Source organism: Sipha flava, unplaced genomic scaffold, assembly GCF_003268045.1.
Source record: "Sipha flava isolate LNK unplaced genomic scaffold, YSA_version1 41_pilon_pilon, whole genome shotgun sequence".
NCBI classification, from domain to species: domain Eukaryota; kingdom Metazoa; phylum Arthropoda; class Insecta; order Hemiptera; family Aphididae; genus Sipha; species Sipha flava.
The window spans coordinates 2687129-2709149 of record NW_020273144.1 but is presented as its reverse complement, the minus strand read 5'-3'; the positions used below and the strand labels follow the sequence as shown (position 1 = coordinate 2709149).

The following is a 22021-nucleotide window of genomic DNA, read 5'->3' as shown; positions in this document are numbered from 1 at the left end:
TTGTGCAGGTAATGTAAATGTCATTACTCTGCTATTTTAAATTATTAAATCTTCAAGACACCTGATATATTTATACATATAAATTAGTCTATTAGTCCCAATAAGTTAGATTTAATTTTATGATATAATTATATAAGAATACACAATTTGATCGTAGCAAATTGGAACAATATAGCTCTCATCCAGTCATTAATATTTAAATTGACTTGGATCTGAACAATTAAAAGAATGTATAACCCTGTTATCCAAAAATATATAAAGAAACAATCAGGAACTGAACTAATAAAACTAGTCAAACAATAATAAAATATGGAAAAATCTTTTTTATGTTTTCTTTGGTAAAATATTCCAATATTTCTGAGAAGAAAAATAAAAACTAATTTTATTGAACCAATCTAGTTTTAAGTTGGTTAAGAAATGATTAATTAGAATATTAATAGTCTTATTTTGTAACTTAAGACAAAGAAAAAAAATTGAATAAAATTACATAAGAATGGTTTCATCTTCATTCAATTCAATCGATAATTTTGTAAACACTTATGAAACTCATCCTTATACAATAATTACAATACTGAAGTCTTTTTAAGCATTATACAAAAAAATTGTGTTAATAATTACATTGATATTATGTATACTGATTATTAACCTTTAAAACACTGGTTTAATAAACAAAAGAAGACAAATTTTGACAATATTGATTTAAACGTGTTCAATTGATAAACGTTTTTTTATCAGATCAATAAGAATATCTAAATATTGTTGAGTACTGTTAAGTGCAACTCTTGAATTTTGATGTGTAAAAATACCTCCATTGTCAACAATTTGTTCTAATTTGTTCATTACATCATTTAAATCCCCTTTGGTGATACGCCTATCACTGACATTAATACAGTTTGTATGTTCCAAAATTTTGTCAGTAGTCGTGAATAGTTGATCAGCCATCAAAGATAAATAATCTACAAAATAATTAAGTATAACTTTATGAGAATATATAGTGTTTTACAATTTACTTTTTAAATTTTTTTGTTGACCAATTGTTCCAGAATTTTTTGATTTAACAGTCAAATCATTACTACGATTTCTCGACTTTTCAAATGGTTTACTTGATGGACTCTTTAAATTCATTTCACTAACACTTCGTGTCAATGAAGATGTGTTTCGCCTATAATTTGGTTAAAATATCATAACTTAATATCTATTTTATAAATATATCAGTATCTTAGAATATACATACCTTGATTTATCTACTGGATTTATTCTGGATTGTAATGTTTGATTAGTTTTATAATGTAATGATGTGAAAAATTCTTCTGAACTAGAATCTTCATTATGTCCCACAATATTAAGAGCAGCTGAAAATAAAATTTACAATAAATTTATATCTGGATATTATATTAAAAATAATTTACTTGTAGATTGTGAAGAATTTGTGCTTCTCCGGCGTAAAAGATTTGATTTATTTATAATTATTTTATTTTGGGAAGATATGGTTGGTCTCATGACTCTAACAGATGTTGCATTTTTAATTCCTCCATTTGTAGATTGACTGGCATCACTCTCAGAATCACTCTTAATAATAAAACATATAGTATTTGTAGATTTATAATAGAATATAAACCATTTTATTTACATACTTGATTCAATACATTAACTGAACTACTTCTGTGCATATTGCTAATAGGAATTTTTTTTGACGAACTTTTAGACATTGATTTTGAACTATCCAAACCTAATCATACAAAATTATTATTTAAATAATATTGTATCAAATTCAAAATCATCTACTGTACTTACCATCACCATTAAATAATCCATATGGTTCACTATCTTTTATCGGAGTAGTTGATGACAAATCTACTAAAGAACATACCCTGCGTATTGTTCCAGTTCCGTTTGATTGTTTATTAACTACAAAAATGCAAAATAATATAAACATTTCATTTTCAAAACAACCAAGTTTATTATTATTGGTCATACTTAATAATTGGTTTCGAACTGGTAATTTAGAAGATTTTCCGTAACCTCTACTTAAATCACATATACTTTGACTAGATTTTAAATTTGAACTAGTTCCCAACTGTAAAAAATGATGAAATATAATAAATTTATAGTTTATTTATATGAATATTAATTATAATAATATACATTCTGTAATGTTCTTCTAGTTTCTTCGATTCTCTGCTGAAGTTCTTCTCTTTTACTTTGAGCTTCAACTGTTTTATTTTGTGGTAAATTAGAACCATTATTAATTCCTTTATACTTCGAGGATATACTTCTTTTAGCTACAAATATAAATTGAAAATAAATATACAAAAATGTTAGCAATAAGTTTGTGTAAATTCAACTTACTTGGAAAATTGTATTTATTATCCTGGAAATCTGTGTCACTTCCTCCGAGTGATTCGAATGTATTTTTTAAGAACTGTTCACGTTTATCAATCATATCTAATCTTTCATTACTACAAACAAAATTATTGTATTGCAAACATTTTAGAACTTAAAATAATGAAGTTTCCTTACCTATTTGATAACCTAGTTGAATTTTTGTCTGAATGGTCAACACTAGGATTTGAGTTTTCATCATCGTCATCATCACTACATTGACTACCAGACATAGAATGACTGGATAAATCAGCGAGCCCTGGCGTTAGACGATCTTTTTGTTTAACAGCTTTAGCTTTTCTTTGAGACATACGCAGAGCATCCGAATCCAACTTTGTAATGGTGTAGTCACTAAACACAACAATATGTTATCATTTTTACAATTAAACAATTTTATAACTATTGATTATGGTACTTACTTGATTAGATCATCAGTATTAGATGGATAATATAGAACAACATTTTTAATTTTTTCATTGCCAATCCATTCACTTTCAGAATCTTCTACGTCACCATCATGATCATTACTTTCTAACTCCTGAATTAAGAAAAATAAACATCAATATTTGTTGAATAATTTATAAAAATAAAAATTACCTCATTTTTAAAGCTGCCTAAAGAACTATCATCTGTTAAGTTACGAATGCGCTGTATATCTGATATATTTTGAGAATTGATTTTTTCAGAAGTTGACTAAAAGGTATTCTTAATTAATATGATTTAATACTGGAAAAGAAAAATAATAGGTTGTACTTACATGAGCAACTGAATGTTCTTCAAAATCATGAGATACAAATACAGGTGGTATGCGCAATGTCTGCAATAAAATAATAATATTTTTGTGAATAATTGAGATGTGTAAACAAAACTTTTATCTAGAATTACATAATAATGTAATTAAAATAACAATTTACCTTTTTTGGAACTATTAAAGATTCTTTATGGCTTTCAGGGTAAATTGATCTACTAGTTTCAGTACCACTATCTACAGAACTGTCATCTTTAAAACAATCAGAATCATCTTTATTGATAGGCAACTGTAATATACTACTAGGTTCTGATGAACTAGTCGCCCTTTGAGCCCATTGTCCTTTAGGAGCATTTATTTGATTATGAGATGTATTTAATAATGTATTGGTAGAAATATCATCTGATATTTGGTTTTTAGCCCACAATGGTAATTGGCCATCTCTATAATATAAACGGAATCATATACTCAACTTAATAAGCTATAATGAAAAATATATCACTTACACAGGAATACTAAATGCATTTGTCTCATTTTCTTCAACTATTTTATCTACAAACGATACACCATCATTTTCAATATTTCCAAAGGAGACAGGCCTTAAAAAAATTATTAGTAATAGATGTTTATAACAGATATAACATGTTAGCTATTATAGTATTGATAAATAAAATTATTTTATATTCAAAATGTAATTTATTTTTATTTTTAATTCCTCTTTAACAATAATTTTTAAACTATTAATATTTTAACTTATAATTACCTTTCAATTCGGGTTTTTTGTTTACTAGAATAAGCATGTTTAACCATGTCTGATGGCATACGCCAAACAAATATACAACCATCTCCACTTGCTGATATTAAATGTCTACTATCATTAGTGAACCTTAACCCAGTTACCAATTCAGAATGACCATACATAGTAGCTAAACATTCCCCACCAATATAGTCATAAACACAGAGAGTTTTATCTGTACAGCTAGTAGCAATGAAAGACCCACTTCTATCTATTACTACCTGTTAAATAAAACATTAAAGTATTAAATGATTTCAATACATCATGGAAAATTTTTTAATATTTACCTTAATAAGAGAGCCTTCATCTCCAACAGATCCTTTAAATGTCTTAGTATGTTTTCCTGATATTGTATTATATACTCTAATATTACGATCTTGACATGCAGTCATTATATGTTTCTGTTTAGGATCTACTTCCATATCATAAAATGTTGTTCTTCCAGAAACATAATGATCGTGTACAAAACTTCCTTGATTTTTATCAGCCAACTTAAATAAAAATCAATAATATTGGTTAAATAGGTTTACATAACAATAATTTTATATATTTAGTATTAACCTCATTATAATTTCGAAATATAATTGATTTATCTGCTCCACAAGAAACCATTTGAAGTTTATTCTGAGAGCTTATAAAACGAACAGCAGTAATAGACGAAGAATGATCATCCAGTGTTTGGGTAAAATCATATCCCTGAAAATGTTCATTATTAAATACTTTTTCAAAAAAAAAAAAAAATTACAATTAATAATATACAACTTATTTAATGAATATTGGCTGAAGATATTATTTTAAATTTGATTATCACATTAATAAAAATCAAAATCACAGTTTATACAACCCTAAAAAGGAAAATGGTGCTATAATTTAAAATAACTTACTTTATTAACATTAAACACATGTATGAGTCTATCCCTTGAGGCTGAAGCAAATAGTTTGATTTTATCATTGAACTTAGTGTAATCTAAATACAAAACTTCAGCATCATGAGCTTCAATTAAACAAACTTCTCGCAAAGTCTTTAAATCATGAACCCTATTCAATTTACAAAAATATATTTATGAATTTAATATATAAATATGTATTAGTAAAAAAAAAAAAGGTTGTTTTTTACCTAATGTTACCAGAACGATCACCAGATGCAAGATGCAAACCATCAGGACTAATTCGTATAGCTCGAACACCATTCCGGCCATCATATGATGATGAATCACTTTTATCAACTAAATTTAACTCTGTATTTTTAATAAAGTTTAGTTCTTGATCTATGTAAATTATTTTAAGAAGTTCCTAAAAACCCAAGCATTAATAAAATAAATCATGGTACAAGAATGGAAATATTTTATTTCAACTTACATTGCTGTAGATATTCTTTTGATATAAAGATTTTTTATCACATTCTATTCTGTCAATGTTCCACACTCTAATAGTATCATCACTTGAACATGTTATAAATGAGTTTTTAGGTATTTGTAAATCTTGTTCTAATGTAGGATACATTTCAACACCCCAAATACACGCTGAGTGGAATAGAAATGAATTGGACTTTCCCACCTAATTAAATAAATCTTTAGTTGAAAACAAATATATACAGCAAAATTAAATTAACAAACCCTTTTAATATCTTTAACATCCCAAACATATAAACTGTGATCATTATAAACACACGTGAGTTTCATACTAGTTTCATCATAAGCAAGAGCTATTGCATCAGGATACTTAGCGTTCGCAGGAATATTTGCCATATGACTAAACATGTATTAATTTAATTAGTACATAATAGATGTTGAAAATAGTTAATTTAATGAATACCTTATGTCATGTCCTTGAGCAACATCAACCCCTAAATAATGAGTTCGAGGTAATGTAGTTACAAATTGAAGAGTTCCTGGGTTGAAACATCTTACAATACCTTCAGCACATCCCACAAAAATTAAATGTTTACCAATAGCCATACAATTGGCACTAGTCGTCTAATAAATAAATAAAATTAAATATTATAGTTAAAATTTAAATTTAATATGATCCAAATGAAAAATTTGATATTAAATTACTTTTAATTCAACCCATCTATCTAACAGTCTACGATTATTAAATTCACATAATAATCCAGATTTGGTTATTGCATAAGTGTAATCTTTAAGCTCACCATGACCGCAACAAACATCAATAAAATCATTATTTCTTTGCTCTCCTAAAATAGCTGACCGACCCATTAATGGTATTGGTTCTTTGTACTAAAATAATTAAGAATAAAATATAACTATAATTTGTAACCAAACTGTTAGAATAATTATAACTTACTGTAACTGATCTGGAAGATTGTAAATACCAAAATTTTACATGTCTGTTGCCAATAGTTATGAAATTACCATTATCCGAGAATGCAATAGCTTTGATTTTAGCAGAAACTTTATTAGATGCATATTTTAAATTTGATTTCCACTCCCAAACATTTACTATCATGTCATGTTGTGATCCTACAGAAACTAAATATTTTTGATTGGGAGAAAAGGCCTAATGCAAAAAAATATAATACATAAATATACTGATAAAATAATAAAATTGTACATTAAATATTGATATATAATAATATAAAATGTTAAACTTACCACACAATTTATCCCATATTTATGGCCAGGAAATTCAGCTATTTGGCTAAAGTCGGTCATATCCCAAACCCTTACATTTGATTGATGGCCACATTCTCCTGTACTTAGGTATCGCCCATCAGATGAAAAATTTAAACATGTAATAGATTTTCTACAAATATTTGACAAATGTGTTTCTGAACCCAAAATTGGATTGTGAAATACAACAGTACATCTAAAAAAATATTAAAAATAGTTTATAATGTAATGTTAATTACTAAGAAGTATATTGGATAATTTTTTTATTAATATGTGATAAAAGCTAATTATGGATGAATACATTTACAAATTTCCAAATATTGATAAAACTTTGATTGAATTGATAAAAACTAGATATAATTGCGTAAAAATAATTTTAAAATTGTAGGATAAATATGTTAAAATTATAATAATAAATATATTATAATCATATAAAATATGTAATCATTAATTACAGTTTTACACCTATTTCGCTGATGGAAGATTTCATTGTTGTTTTTGGAATATTTTTATATTAGAACAAAAATAAACATAATTTATTTTGTTTTTTATTTCCACTACACAAATGTCTAAAATAAAATATTTGAATTAAGACAGTGCCTCTCGGATTGATTGATTTTGACTGATATTAATAATAATTTGAAGAATTAGAATTTTTATACGTCTATTAATAAATAAATATATTTTAAAAATACAACTACAACTTTATATAGATTAATGGTTTATAACAGGATCTAAAAACAAATTATGTTTTGAAAATACATGAACGTATTTTTTGATTTACTATTTTATTTTGCATATTTTCCTACTTTTTTGGTACAGAATTCGATATTTTAAAGGAAATATTTAAGTTAGATAAAATAAATAAATTAAATTAAATAATAATAAATAATATGATAGACATTAATATGATATTTACAAAATATATAATTTTTCGGAATTAAAATTTATAATATATATATATATATATATATTTCTAAAATACGTTCTCGAAAATTGTCTGTTACTTAAAATATGTTTATATAATGAAAAATTATGTTTAACGTCTACACTTGTTATCGGTGTATATTTAAAATAATTTAAAAAATTTAGTGTTATATCTAAATTAAAATTTTTATTTCCTATCATTACCTCAGAGTAAGCTATAATAATTTTATATCCTTCAATTTTTCTAAGACATATTTTATCGTAAACAATTTTTCCATTTGGACAGGAAATATTTTCAATTTTACTAAATATGTTTAAACTATTAAGTATTGGCTACTTTATGCTTCTAAACTTGTGATTTTTGTGGATAACTCAGATAAATATAATTTTAAAAATGCTACTTTAAACTACAAGTAAAAATTTACGTCGTAGTTATATTTTATTGTAAAATTACTTAAGAAATAATTTGTATATTTTATCATACGAAGTATACAAAAATTGCATTATTAAATTAAATAGGAAAACTGTAATTAATCCTATTCATTTACATATTTGATCAGATTTTATTTACCTGGTATTAATACAAAGTTGCAATTTATATTAAATCCTGAATAGGGACAAATGGACGTGGCCGTTTGGACGTGAGGACATATTGACGTCAAAAAAAAAAAAAATATATTTATATTTATAAGTTATAAAACCATTTATATTTTATATTCATAATATAGCTAATGGTATCGTATCATAATATATCATAATATCAAATCTTATAGAATTTTATCGTTTTCGTAATAGATACCTTTTATATCAATATATATATTACTTACTGGTTTTTACATTTTGTAATAATTATCACACTTTATAGAAACATGGTGATACACGAGACACGACAATACACATCTATAACCATGTTATTCGTGTACAAATTGCATCCAAATGTACATGTAAGATGTCATTAATTCAAATCGCGATGGTGAAGTTTTTTTAGTGAATATTTTTGACATTAAAATTTACATATTATAATAAATATAAATAACTTATTTATTTTATTTACTGATATATATATATATATATTTTTTTTTTTCGACGTCCATTTGTCCCTACGTCCAAACGGCTACGTCCATTTGTCCTAGATCGATTAAATCCAGTCTTTAGTCATTTCATACAAAATATTTTTTTAATATCTATATATTTATAAATATTTTGCTTTAATTATTATAATCATATCTTAAGTCAATAATTGTATGTTTTTCAATTTGAAAAAATTATTTAATTTTTAAAATATTGAAATAGATGTTTCAATTAAATAAAACGTAAATAATATATATAAATATAAAAGCATGGAAAAATAACTAACTCTAATTTATTATAAATATGGAAAAAATGTTTAATGTTAAATGTTCTTAAAAACTTAAAATCAGGGTTTGGAAGTTATAGGATTAAACATGCTATATTTAACACTTGAATATTTCTTTTAAAATATCGAATTCTGTACTAAAAAATAGGAAAATATGCAAAAAAAAGTAAAAAAAAAAAAAATCCGTACTTATATTTTCAAAACTTAATTTGTTTTTAGATTCTGTTATAAACCATTAATCTATATAAAGTTGTATTTTTAAAATATATTTATTTATTAATAGACATAAAAATTCTAATTCCTCAAATTATTATTAATATCAGTCAAAATCAATCAATTCCGAGAGGCATTGCCTTAATTCCAACTTTTTATTACATTAATTTACAATGTTCAATCTAACTTAATTAATTCGCACTATTTCAGATATTAAGTTAGATTTTTAATTTTTATACTAAGTAAAAATGTATCAGGTAAAATATTATTACACACACAAAATATAATACAGGGTGGTCTAATCCGCAGCCCGCGGGCCACATACGGCCCTCGAAGCCTTTTTTTTTACCTTCCTCCATAGGAAGATTTATAATAAAAAAAAATTCATAATAATATTATAAAATATTCGTTATATTATATCTTTTATAGCAACCGCAGTGAATCTGATTTCATGTGGTGGAAGATCGTGGAAGTCATTATTATTATAGCCATTATTAGGCGGCGATTATTGACTGCAGATTTTACTAGTTAATCATGTCTTTTTTTTTCGTAAATTGACCCACCTACTACAAAAGGTTGGACCAGGGTGATATAATAAATTTAAATTATAATATATTCTTAAGCAAAAATTAAAAATTACCAAGTTAATAGTATGGAATATATGTATACTATTCTCTTTGATACTTATATATTTTTTTTTTTTTTAAAGAATAGGTACATAAAAAAAAAACTATTACCTATGTATAATTATTTAAACTAAAATATTTCCACTAACTAATAAATAATTTAGTTTTCCGTAAATAATCTAATAAAAAAATATTAAAAGTTTTTTAAACAAATGTTTTAAATTGATACAATTTATTATACAATGAATTAATTATAAATGCGTCCGCGATAAGATAATAATAATTATAACAGATTAATAGTACTACAATGGTCTATTTATAATTTATATTTCCTTTTTATATTGTTAGTTCAAATTATAAATGGAATTTTATTTATAAGGAATTTTATTTTTATATAATAAAAAACATATATAATTATGTGTCATATACTATATGTTTTATATATATATAATATAAAACATATCTTATGCAATATATCGGATTGTACATTTAAACTTTATATACTCTATTAAGAAAAATACATTCCTTATATCTTAAATTAAAAAGTGTATTCATTAATTAATTTCTGAAGCAAACATTATAATATATTAATAATAATTTTTTATATATTTTGCATAATAATAGTAAATAGTATAATAATTGTATTTAATTAAACATAATTGATTCAACAAGTATTGTAAATTCATTAAAAACAATATGCTCGACCTGAACTAATTTAATATTGAATCCTAATTTAAAATTTCTTAATTTGACAAAAATGATGTAGTATTCCAAAATATTAAAATAATTTTTTATTAAAAAAAGCTATTTTAATGATGTTTTAGTATATCTCATAAAAATTATTTTAGAGTTGTTAAAATTCTTAAAGGGCTTTTTTGGAATTTAAAATGTATAGAAATCAAAAGTATTCAAAATATTTTATTTTTCCTAATTTTCAATATTTATAAAAACAGTTCAAAAACTTAATATGCAAATATGAAATATAGGTATAACATAATAAATATTAAAATGCTTTCTTTAAACAAGAAAAATCAATTAAAAATTAAATAAAAAAAATAATGAATCTTACCCAGCTGGATAAGCAATAGTTCCAGTATTATTATCAACATCCAAGGATGAATTTGTTGAAACAGTCAAACCAATAACTCTTTCAAGTTTGATCTAAATGAATTAATTCAATAAATTATTCATTATTTATTTGCAGAATTAAAATGTCATAGCATTTTCCTTAAATAGTTGAAAAATTTATTTCTTACTTTGCCACCTTGTGAATCCCCAGATCGACCTCGTTTCAAACTTGGTGGTCGAATAAGCTTACTGGGTTGATTCAGTGGCGGTATGTTTTCCATTTTGTCAAATGGTCATTATCAACTTGACATAGAAATAATTTGATTTTTTTTATTAATTTTTGGTGTTTTTAGGAATACTAAAGTATCAATTTGTAGGTAATATAGCATAATCTGAAATAAGCAATTGACTTAATTATATAAAAGTTAGTACATTATTTAAAATCAATAATCAGATAGATTTAATATGTATTTAATTAATTTTGGTTTATTTTCAATAAGTAACTATCCTTTTTTTAAAAAAATTAAAAAACTTAGAATATTTTAATTATAATCACTTTAAATAAATAAAATAATGACCAACTACATAATATTAAATAGATACAAAATTATAAAATTAAAAGGTTTTGAATTAATTTGAATAATATATAGGCAATTAAGTGTTTATTATATAATAATCTATAGAAAAATACATGTACATAAATATATATACGTATTACTTTAACAAACCACATAAAAAAAAAAAAAAAAAAAAAATGAATAATTTAGCTGTCAAACTATATTATCAATTCATTGATAATTGGCAGATTGAGCTCACATATGTTAAACATCAAATAGTAAATAAAAAAGTATAATATTAAAGTTAACACAGATATATAATTGAATTATCATCAGAGAATATAAAATTACTAATACACAAGGTGCATAATTTTAACATTAAAAATAACTCACAACTCAATATTAAGGTAGTTAAATTATAAAAAATACAGGCTTACTTCAACAATAAATTTAATACACAGTAGGTATTTAAATAAAAATATTATTTATTTTAACATAAAAATATTTTTTTCTAATAACATAAATTGAGTTTTTGAAAAATAACCAAGGTTTTTTTTACAATGTCTTAAGTACTTAAACATTGAAATATTATATTTTTATTAGTAAAACCCGATTATAGTTATATACTTCTCAACTAGATAAAAATGACACAATGCCTTAAATATTCAAATATAAAAATGTATTTATGTATAAATTATTGAAATGATAAAAAAATATTGTAATTGTGTATTGTCGACAAAATGTGTTTGATACCCTTTATAATTTATTAACAATTACTAGAAATGGTAGGGATAGAAAACGGAAGAAAAAATTAAATTTAAAAAAAAAAAAATGCCATAGGCAGTATTAGAACGAAAATACCTTTGACTTGACATACTTCACAGTAATGTGGTGAAAAAGTTTGGATGAAAACACGGTAATCTATAGTGGTCTGTTGAAAAATAACATCCCTCAAAACCTATAGCCACGTCTAGACGACGGCAGTCCCTACAGTAATCCGAGATTTTCGCTCGCTCGCGGAACGGACAAAAAAAGAACAGGTACTAACGTATAGTTGAAGGGCGAGGCGAGACCTGGCCTGACCGTTGCGCTGGTATGGTCCGTGTAGACGACGACGGTGATTTCGCAACGGCGGATCAAAAACAAACGGCGAAAGAATAACAAGATAAAACAACGAGTAAACGAGAAAAACAATCGCACCAGTAAAGCCAGGGCCTTCGGACGGCCAGCAGCGCTAAATAAGGACTAATGTATGTAGGCAGGTCGGCTGCGACTGATAATGCGCTTGCGTACGTACGTACGTGCGTGCGTGCGTGCGTGCGTGCGTGCGTGCGTGAGCGTGTGCGCGCGCTCGTTGTGTCGAAACACACTTCGCACCTGTTTCCGCGGCGTTGTCGTGTCGGCAGTCCGGTTCGCGCGCGCGCACGACGGTCTTCGGCGACACGGGGAAACGTATTCGGTTACCAGCGCGGACGACTGCGGCGAAACCGAGCTGAGGCCTGGTTGTTGTTCGTTGAAATTTCCGCGCGACCGACGACGAAAACAATCGCGAACGAATCGGAACAGGTGCACGTACCGTACGTGCACGCACGCACTTATCGACAACAACTGACGGCGGCGGTCGGTGGCTACGGACGATGATAGTCGTCCGCGTTTTCGGAAATTTCGACCGTTGCGCAATTAGGCACCGTGCGAACCGGTTCGAATCGTTTTCGTCGTTATCGTCGTCGTCGTCGTCGTCGTAGTCGTCGCCCGAGTTTCTCGCGCCGCCGCCGCCGCCGCCGCCGCCGCCGCCGCCGTCGACGTTGTCGTCATCGGTGTTCGGAAATTCGTTTGTTCGACACCTCAACAATCAGTGTCGTTTTTGATGGGGGGGGGGACACATTTGCCAACCCCGAGTTTTTTTTTTTTTTACTTTTTCGAGGAAATTACGATTACAAGATAAATTCCATTACCACGACTGCACTCGTCTACCATGCGTTCCCATCGAAAACGGTTTCCCCTAATTTTTTAATTACCACAAAAACAGTTTCTAACAACGACACCACTTTCTGTGTTATAATCATGGATAAGAAAGGAAAAATCTATTGTTTACAGTCGATTTTGTTGTTTGACTTTCGTATTAAAATATTTTATGTTTTTACTATTATAGTGAACGTTAATACGTCGAAATCATATGTACAAATTTTGCCCCCTCCCTTCCATCTGAAAAATTATCCCAAATACGCCACTGATAGCAATAATAATAATAATAATTTGATATATAGTTGTATCGTTTTGTTACATACATCGTAACAGGTACTGCCACGGTAACACTCGTAATATTATTATAATAATAACACAAAGCCCTGATGTACAACAGTGGTTGCACAAGAGGGGGAGGAAGGTTATACATAGGTGGCGTAGGACGGCTGCGCGACCGATTTTAAATAATATATTATTTTAAATTATCATTTTTAATGCTGAATATCGTTTACGATTTTCCATGTACATTTTTCTCTCGTTTACATCCACTTCCTCTGAATCTTACAAATTATATACACGTACGACGCGATGGCAGTTAGACAAACACATAAATTATTACCATCGTCGAAACGTATTAAATTATTATTGTTATTACTATGTTGTACGTAATACACATTCAAATGAACCGTTAGGGAGGGGACGAGCAAAACGACGGTATAATATTTTATTGTCATGGCAATTGACTCGAATAATAATACCTGCTAACAACGAACAGTAGGTAGCCGACGCTAGGCATTTAGCCGTCTTGTGCCAATCTATAAAAATGCCGCTAACAACTAATATTTATTCATACGAAAAAGAGTAGGGACTTCACATAAATTAGATAGATATTCAGGTCTCGTGAAAATTGTATTTTTTTTTATTCATGATGAGACGACATTGATTGGGAAATAATTTTTAATCAATAACATTACCACGCTATTCCCGCTTTCGAGAAATATGTTATGCTGTCCCTGAAGAACGCAAAAATATCTTGCTTTGAATAACGATGTTATACACACCATACTTGCACATAAACTCAGAATGTATAATTTTATCAAATAGGCATAATTCGTTTATGTTGTTGAACATTTTGCAAAATTTAAAGCAAGGGAAAAAATCTTTGTTTAATCTAAGAGTTTATACATAATGTTCAAATTTTGTAATATTATATTTGTGTTATAAAATTATAAAAACAATATTATTATTATAAGTAAAAAGTTTTTACTATAGGTAATATAGATAATATATTGTTATATATTATAAATATTATAGCTAATATAGATAAATTAATACATAGCTATTATTTAGCCAAAATCAGGACCGGCTCGAGTAAAAACAGTGCAAATTTAAGGCAAAATTAAGTTTTTTCGCCTCTAAAAAAAATTAATTTAGCTCTTATTTTAACTTAGCCCCTCCCCCATTTATTGTGTAACATATCTACATAAAAAATATTTAATTTTTTATTTTACGTATAAAATTATGTGTAAAAAGACAAAAATGATTTCCATAGTTATTACTCAAAATCCATCACTATCGCGACTATCGGAAATGTGTAGTTATTTATATTTTCGGAACAATTGAAAACACCTAGCGTATAGCCGTAATATAAAGTAATATAATAACTTTAGACGATTTTATTATATAGGTGGGTGCTTTACACGAATTAATGAATTTCATTAATTTTTCTTATATGACACCGATAGGACTAAAAAAAATTTACGATTCAATTTTGAAAATGCCGCCTCTACTAAAGTGCCGCTGTAGGCAGGTGCCTAGCTCGTCTATACCTTGAGCCGGCCCTGGCCAAAATAATGAAATTCGTATCGACTTTGAAATATCATAAAAGCAAAATAAATATATCTATTTCAATAAGATTTTGAAAATAACATTAATAAAATTAAGGAAGTGCCTTAATTAATAAATACTATTCAAATGTTGTTACCATAGGACGTTATTGTTAGTTAGAATGACACTGCTTTCTGTATAAAATTTTATAATTGTTTTATCACTGTAAATTGTTGTACAAAAACAATATACTCATATACTATTTATATTTGTACGTGGAAAATAAATTCCTACACGATATCATTTGTTATTATTCTGTATACTGTAACTTCTTAATTTATCATGAACAGTTCATTAGGTCAACAAAAACTAAATGAAAATTGTTTACTTGTTATAATAGAATAATGTATGCATAATAGTATAATTTTATAAATGTAATGCCAATCTTGTTTGTAAAATCGTTTGTAAAATTTAATGAGGGAAGATATTTCGAAGGGGGGGTATGACCTTTTAACCCCCCCTGTGTGCACTACTGAATACAACTAATGCAACTAATAGTTTTCATCAAAACAATATAACAATATTACAAAATTGCATCAACAATGGAAAGTACAACATTATACAAGTAAAAGTGGTCTTGACATACGAAGTATAATACACTTCAAAATTAAATATTTTTATAGTGCCTGACAATTCGTACAAGCGTTATCTCCAGTGTTATTTTTTTACCATGAAACTCTGAACACTTATATTAAAGTAAAATAAAGTATTAGAATTAGATACCATAAGAATAATTCATAAATATATCTTAGCTATTATACTGACCTCAAGAAATAATATTATGACGATATAGACATTCATATGATCTGTCACTTGTACACACACTAGTGATAATACATTTCCATTCAACCAAACGAATATTTCGTATTACATTATCAGAGCCCATATATATTATCGGTATATTGAAAATGATGCACTCGAAAACTGAACTGGAAACAATTGAAAATTCATCGCGTGACGGTCGACAACCAACTGTATATTTTCGTACAAATATTCTATTGGTCAGAACACTTTTAAATTGGTTATTATTTCATATTTGTTCCCAGCCCTACTAGTGTACCTTGTTACATTATTCTATTGTTCGATATAAAGACTTCTATAAAACGATACCTATTTACTATTTTGCCGTGGGGAGATGCTAGATTTAAGCAGTCACGCGGATAGCTGATTATACGGCTCTTGACCTGTATATTCATATATAGTTTTAAATTTTCTAATATACCTATATGTGCAATGCACATTGTGCATACATCATAAATATTATATAAAACGTAGCAAATTAAATTTAAATTTAAGTATATTTATTATTAATCTATTATTATTATAACAATAATAGCTTTGATTAATATTGCTCATAGCGAAGCAACAACTATATACTTTTATGTACAAAAAAAAAATTAAAAACCATTATAAGCAACGGTGTATGCAGTGGATTATAGGGGCTGCAGCCCCGACCGAAAATTGAGAAAGTTTTGAATAATATAAAATACATATTCACCATACGATTTATCTCAACAAGTGACTTATTGTCCCAAGCATAATTTTTTTTAAATAATTATTTTGGAGCTATAACCATTGTATATGTAACCATCATCACCAACCAATCATCTTTCTTCTACGTCAAAAATCTAAGTTACATTACTAACTATAATATTATTTAATTCAGTGGTTTAGTGGAGCGTATAACGACTTTTCCACTCTTTTGTTGATGCGTATACTTATAATATAATTTGTGATACACAGGTACATTCGTGTACTATCTATAATATAAAGCAGTGGTTTCCAAACTGTGAAGCGCATCTCCCTAGGGAATCACAAGTACTTATTATAGGGAAGGTACAACACAAATATTTATATAGTATATTAGACTATCATATATATATATATATATATATATATATATTTAGATCGACAGTAATTTGCTTTTATTAAAATATTAAAAAAAAAATTGTTTTATTTATTCATGGGAGACGCGATTAAATTTTATTTGTTTTGGAAATGCGTTAACCAAAAAAGTTTGGGAACCACTGCTATAGACTATAGATATAAACAGTAATAAAAAATTTTATAATTTTTTTTACAAAAATCAAAAATACACCAAACATATTTTCTTGTTATTTTTAATTATACTGCATGCACAGAAATAAATATATTTTAAAAATCCATTACATTTCTGCAAATTGCTAGAATAAATTGTATTACATTGTATTTTATTGATTTTAATTGTGGATCTTTATTGTGTCATGTTATTGGTCATGGACCAAAAATATGGGTAGGGGGTTAAAATTAAACCCTTTTTACTTACAATTAGCATATACTCAAAATTATAACAGATAAAATTATAACGTTTGTAACGTTTGGTCAGTAAAAAGTCAAAACAGTTCTGCAGTGAGAAGTTTTTCGCCGTTGATTCTACAGCCCACGCCAATTTACATGCCGTCACGCTTTAATAAATCACGACGTACAAAAATTTAGCATAATGATTTATTGTAACAAATGCAATTTATTAAATTTAAAACGTGTTCGTACAGCACCGAGTAGGAATTTTTTCATCTCTATTGGCACTGTTTTTAATTAGTTCACCCACTTGCACACGGCCTAGTACAAATAAATATATAGATATATGGAAAAAGTATATATACCTATATAAAGGCAATCGAGTCTTATTTAAAATACTACTCGCAGGTATTCATTCATACGACGGTCGAGCGCTTCGATCAGACCGCGCGCGGCGGCGGGACAACGACTCCAAAGAAACTCGCGGATATGTAACTGACCGGCCCATTTGCGGTGAATTAATTTCGCATTTAATTGAAAAATGTTACATGCGTGTGCGGTGTACCCGTCTGCTGATTACTGATGTACACAATCGATTGAACAGAACACGTGAACGGGTCACACGTACCTCGGTTTCACAGTGGTCAGATACAGTAATAAACATTATTATGTGACGTGCCCGGGCGTGTGTGTATAGAAAAGTGCAACAGTGTACAATATAACACAATCATATGCAGTGTCTTTAATATAAATAAAAATTTAAAAAAAAAATAGCTGTGCAACGTATCGCATTACAGCCTATTCTACGAATCGAGCGAACATTTTTTACCATATTCAGCCGTCTATTGTAAAATAATTATTATTTTACGATTGGGATACGCATGAATGACTGTAAAAAATGATATAGGTGTACCCTTTTGGAATTGCAAATAAGTTACCTACGTCTGTTTATCAATATTAAGCAGAAACCATTCGTTTCAATGGAATTATTTGAATGGCCATCAACAAATTTCTTTTGTTAAATTTTATGACACACGAATAATTAATGCATGCCTTGAACTTCAGATTAAATGATCGAAAAGGATTCGCAATGGAATTCTTTAAATTTGTAAGTCAGTTTATAGCACATGCCTTTAGCCGATATGTATTATTACCTATATACTTATTTGCACGACGACGAATTTATCTATTACAAATATGTCCTAAACTGTTATACGTAGATACAAAGACATGCTTATTAATACTAATATTATTTATTATATCTATTATGTTTATGTGTAATGTTTGATATTTTACTGCGTCGTGTCTTGTAAATTCGAATATATCGTAGTAACAGGTAATGCGTGTGTGTTACCGATACTTAGTTACCTACGTACATTAAATGCGCAAAACACGACACGGCAAGGTGTGGTGGAATGGGCGTATTTAAATGATATTAGCTCCTACAAAAAAACTTTTTCAAAATATTGGATGTACGAACTGGGGCGTATGTAAATTTTATCAGTTACTTACAGATAACAGAAAGTAAATAATTCTCAAACTCCAACCAATTATCTATGAAAGGTATGTCAACACTTCCGGTTTTACGCAAATAACGCAAAAAGGAAATATAAATGCAAAATCTACACCGAAATAATATAAGATACGAACAACAGATAATATATTATGCAAATTACTATAATTCTTTTGTTTTAAATACGAAAACAACAGTATATTTAACATTTTGCAATACAATACGATATATTATGACATCGATTCTCAATCAGACTCTACAGAACTCACCTACATATAGTTTACTTTATAAATAGTTTATATGTAGTATATACTATAGTTTTGCTAGAACCTTCAAAGAGTTTCGAGTGTAAATTCATCAAATTACAATGTTCATTTCTATACTTCTAGTTATAAAGATATTCCTATTTCAAGTGGTCTTTTTGTGCAAGAAAAAACTTCGCAGTCAAAATAGTTTAATAACCGCTGTCTCGCTATAATACATATTTATAGTTATTTCAGACTCGACCCGGTGCTCATCGTTGTATTTACGGAAATAAGATACTAATATTAGCAAGCGGCTTACCATGAAAAGTGATGTACCTAGATAGATAATTCATTTAACTCAACAACCTTTCAAACCATGATTTCACGTGTAAACATCTTTAGTAGGTCACGTCAAATGTAAATATTTAAACCTCGGTAATAATTTAAAATTATGTACACTGCATTCAGAGTTGATTATCTAATTGTAGTATTACAATTTTACGTTCAAACCAAAATTATTTTTGATGTAAAAAGATAATCGTTTTATAATGTTATGTGTCGGTGTAATGTATTGACACCATTTTAATCTCGATCGATGATTAAAATTAAAAATAATAAACATTTTGCGCCTCGCAAAATGCATCTTTAGTTACAATCTTAACTTGCTACATTTATAGACAGCTCCAAAAGTAAAATATTCACTTTTTTTTAATATCACAAGCAGTGCCGCAACTACCGGGTGTGCAAGGCGTGCATTGCATATCGGCCCTCAAACCATTATATATAGGTCCCACACGATGTATTGTTATAGATTTGGTTGTAGAAATTTTAACTGAAGTAAATTGATAAATATAAAAAACAGATTGATCACATTATAAAATATTTATAATCAAATAATATACCCAACTACTAACCAATGGTATGTAATACCATTGATTATAAATATTATTATATTACTAAAGTATTTATAATCCTATGGTAATACTAATTCTTAGAACAGAAATAGCAGGAAATAATGCAGGTCTACATTAATGCAGGTCATTTAAAATTAAAGATCCACTACTTTCATAATATAAACACCAATTAACATATTTTATTTATAGTTGGTAAATACTTTTTTGAAAAAATATTTAGGCCCCAAATTCAGATTTGCATACCAGCCCCATAGTGTGTAATTGCGGCACTGATCGTTAAGCCGTTTATTGTACCTAATATCATTAATTATAATTTGTTCCGTTTTAGTATTAATTTTTTTGATCTTGAAATGTCAACTATCCATCAATAATATCAAATACATATATTGAATAAGTACGTTTACCATATCACGAACATAGCTACATAATTTAACGAGCTTAAAATTTAAATACCATTATATTTTGCTACGTTTCACCTTTCTCTGTTCAAGTCTACGGTGTACAAAATGGATTTGATCATTTACGTGTGTAACAATCACAGTCGATTACAGGTATTATTAAACTGTACGAGTATTATATACGAAAACGCTCTATTGTTTTCACAAAGTAGTTCAACGGGTGGAGACTAGTTTGCATATATATAAATATAATTTTTAAATTTAGGAGAACTCATTTGCGCACAAAATCCTGAACAATGAAAACCAGCAGGTAGGTACAATTTTGGGTGTATCCGTATACTCTAAAAGCATAACGTTTTTTCTCAACCGTGGTTTCCTTTCAAATTTCATCTATCGCTAACGTTATAATCGCGATTACCATACTCGCTAAGTATATAAATCATTGATATCAATTATGTTTTTATAATTTTATTATATTATTTATTCAATTATTATTATTATTATTCGATTGAACAAAATTATTGTAATTGTGATAAAAAAAAATATTTTTGTTTAATCGACAAAATTGTAAAAAATGGATTTTTAAGGAAGTTATGCTAAATTAAATAGTTTAAACAATATATTTAAACCCATTAATCTATGACACCAGAATATAATAAGACAGAAAGTCCTAAGCCTTATAAAGGGTGAAAGAAAATGTATGATTATAATAATTTTCCATGATCAGTAAGGGTTGTGAATTTAATACATTAGTATGTTGTATTGCTATTTCGTATAAGGAAATGGGTTCGGCCAAAATTTTTTTTTTGTCTTATTTATGAATTAAATACAAAATTTTATTTTGCATATTTTTGCATAAATATAATATATAATTTGATAACGACGAATATGACCTAGATCTCAAGGCATCATTTTATGATAATAAACGAAATAAATACATAATAATGCTGTAAAAAATAAAAATAATTTAATAATATAATAACCAATATAATTATAATAATACATGAAACAAGTCTAAAATATAATGAGGTTTTTAGAGGTATAACGTGTTTGGATTGTGGCAATGAAATAAATGATTTTTCTTTTCGTAAAAATATTAATCTCTAACTATATATGCAGCACATTACATTTGGTGCAGTAAGAAAAATGATTATGTATTTTAAATGGGTAAATAATAAATTAAATTACAAATTTCGGCGTCAAATAAATAAATATCTAATAACATATCTATCTACATTAGGCCTTATCAAATAATAATACTTTTTTACTATAAATTGTGATTAAAAACATTTAATTTATTGTTTAATATTATCAATTACCGTGAACATTATTAATTAATTAACATTATTATAATATGAGTTAAAACTGTAGGTAAATAGTTGGGTAAATTAAAATAAAAAAACTCAAATTTTCAAATGACTTTACTTATTACAGAATGTCATCAGTTTTTAGACGAAACTGTAACAAAATCCACAGCATATAATTTGATTTGGGCACAAATATAAAACTCTTAGA

The 22021-nt window shown here is 27.4% G+C and overlaps 1 protein-coding gene across 4 annotated transcripts; it reads right to left on the bottom strand.

Annotated features, from left to right (window-relative positions):
* Positions 1–508: 508 nt before the first annotated feature.
* Positions 509–12928, bottom strand: LOC112688936 (WD repeat-containing protein 62). 4 transcript variants are annotated; one of them, XM_025562371.1, is made up of 29 exons: positions 12169–12928; positions 10939–11142; positions 10752–10843; positions 6542–6755; positions 6234–6446; positions 5984–6166; positions 5742–5902; positions 5543–5678; positions 5286–5483; positions 5044–5219; positions 4811–4964; positions 4488–4622; positions 4214–4417; positions 3894–4147; positions 3637–3729; positions 3297–3573; positions 3140–3199; positions 2980–3075; positions 2802–2920; positions 2521–2733; positions 2350–2459; positions 2146–2282; positions 1978–2077; positions 1795–1908; positions 1635–1729; positions 1410–1569; positions 1235–1352; positions 1011–1162; positions 700–956 (listed from the first exon to the last, which is right to left on the bottom strand). In XM_025562371.1, exons 2-29 carry the CDS (start codon positions 11029–11031, stop codon positions 700–702), a joined length of 4314 nt encoding a protein of 1437 aa, XP_025418156.1. In that variant the 5' UTR covers positions 11032–11142; positions 12169–12928. The 4 variants fall into 4 exon arrangements, with proteins under 4 accessions (XP_025418158.1, XP_025418156.1, XP_025418157.1 ...); XM_025562372.1 differs by having other exon boundaries at positions 12185–12928; XM_025562370.1 differs by having other exon boundaries at positions 12356–12928.
* Between the last annotated feature and the right edge of the window lie 9093 nt (positions 12929–22021).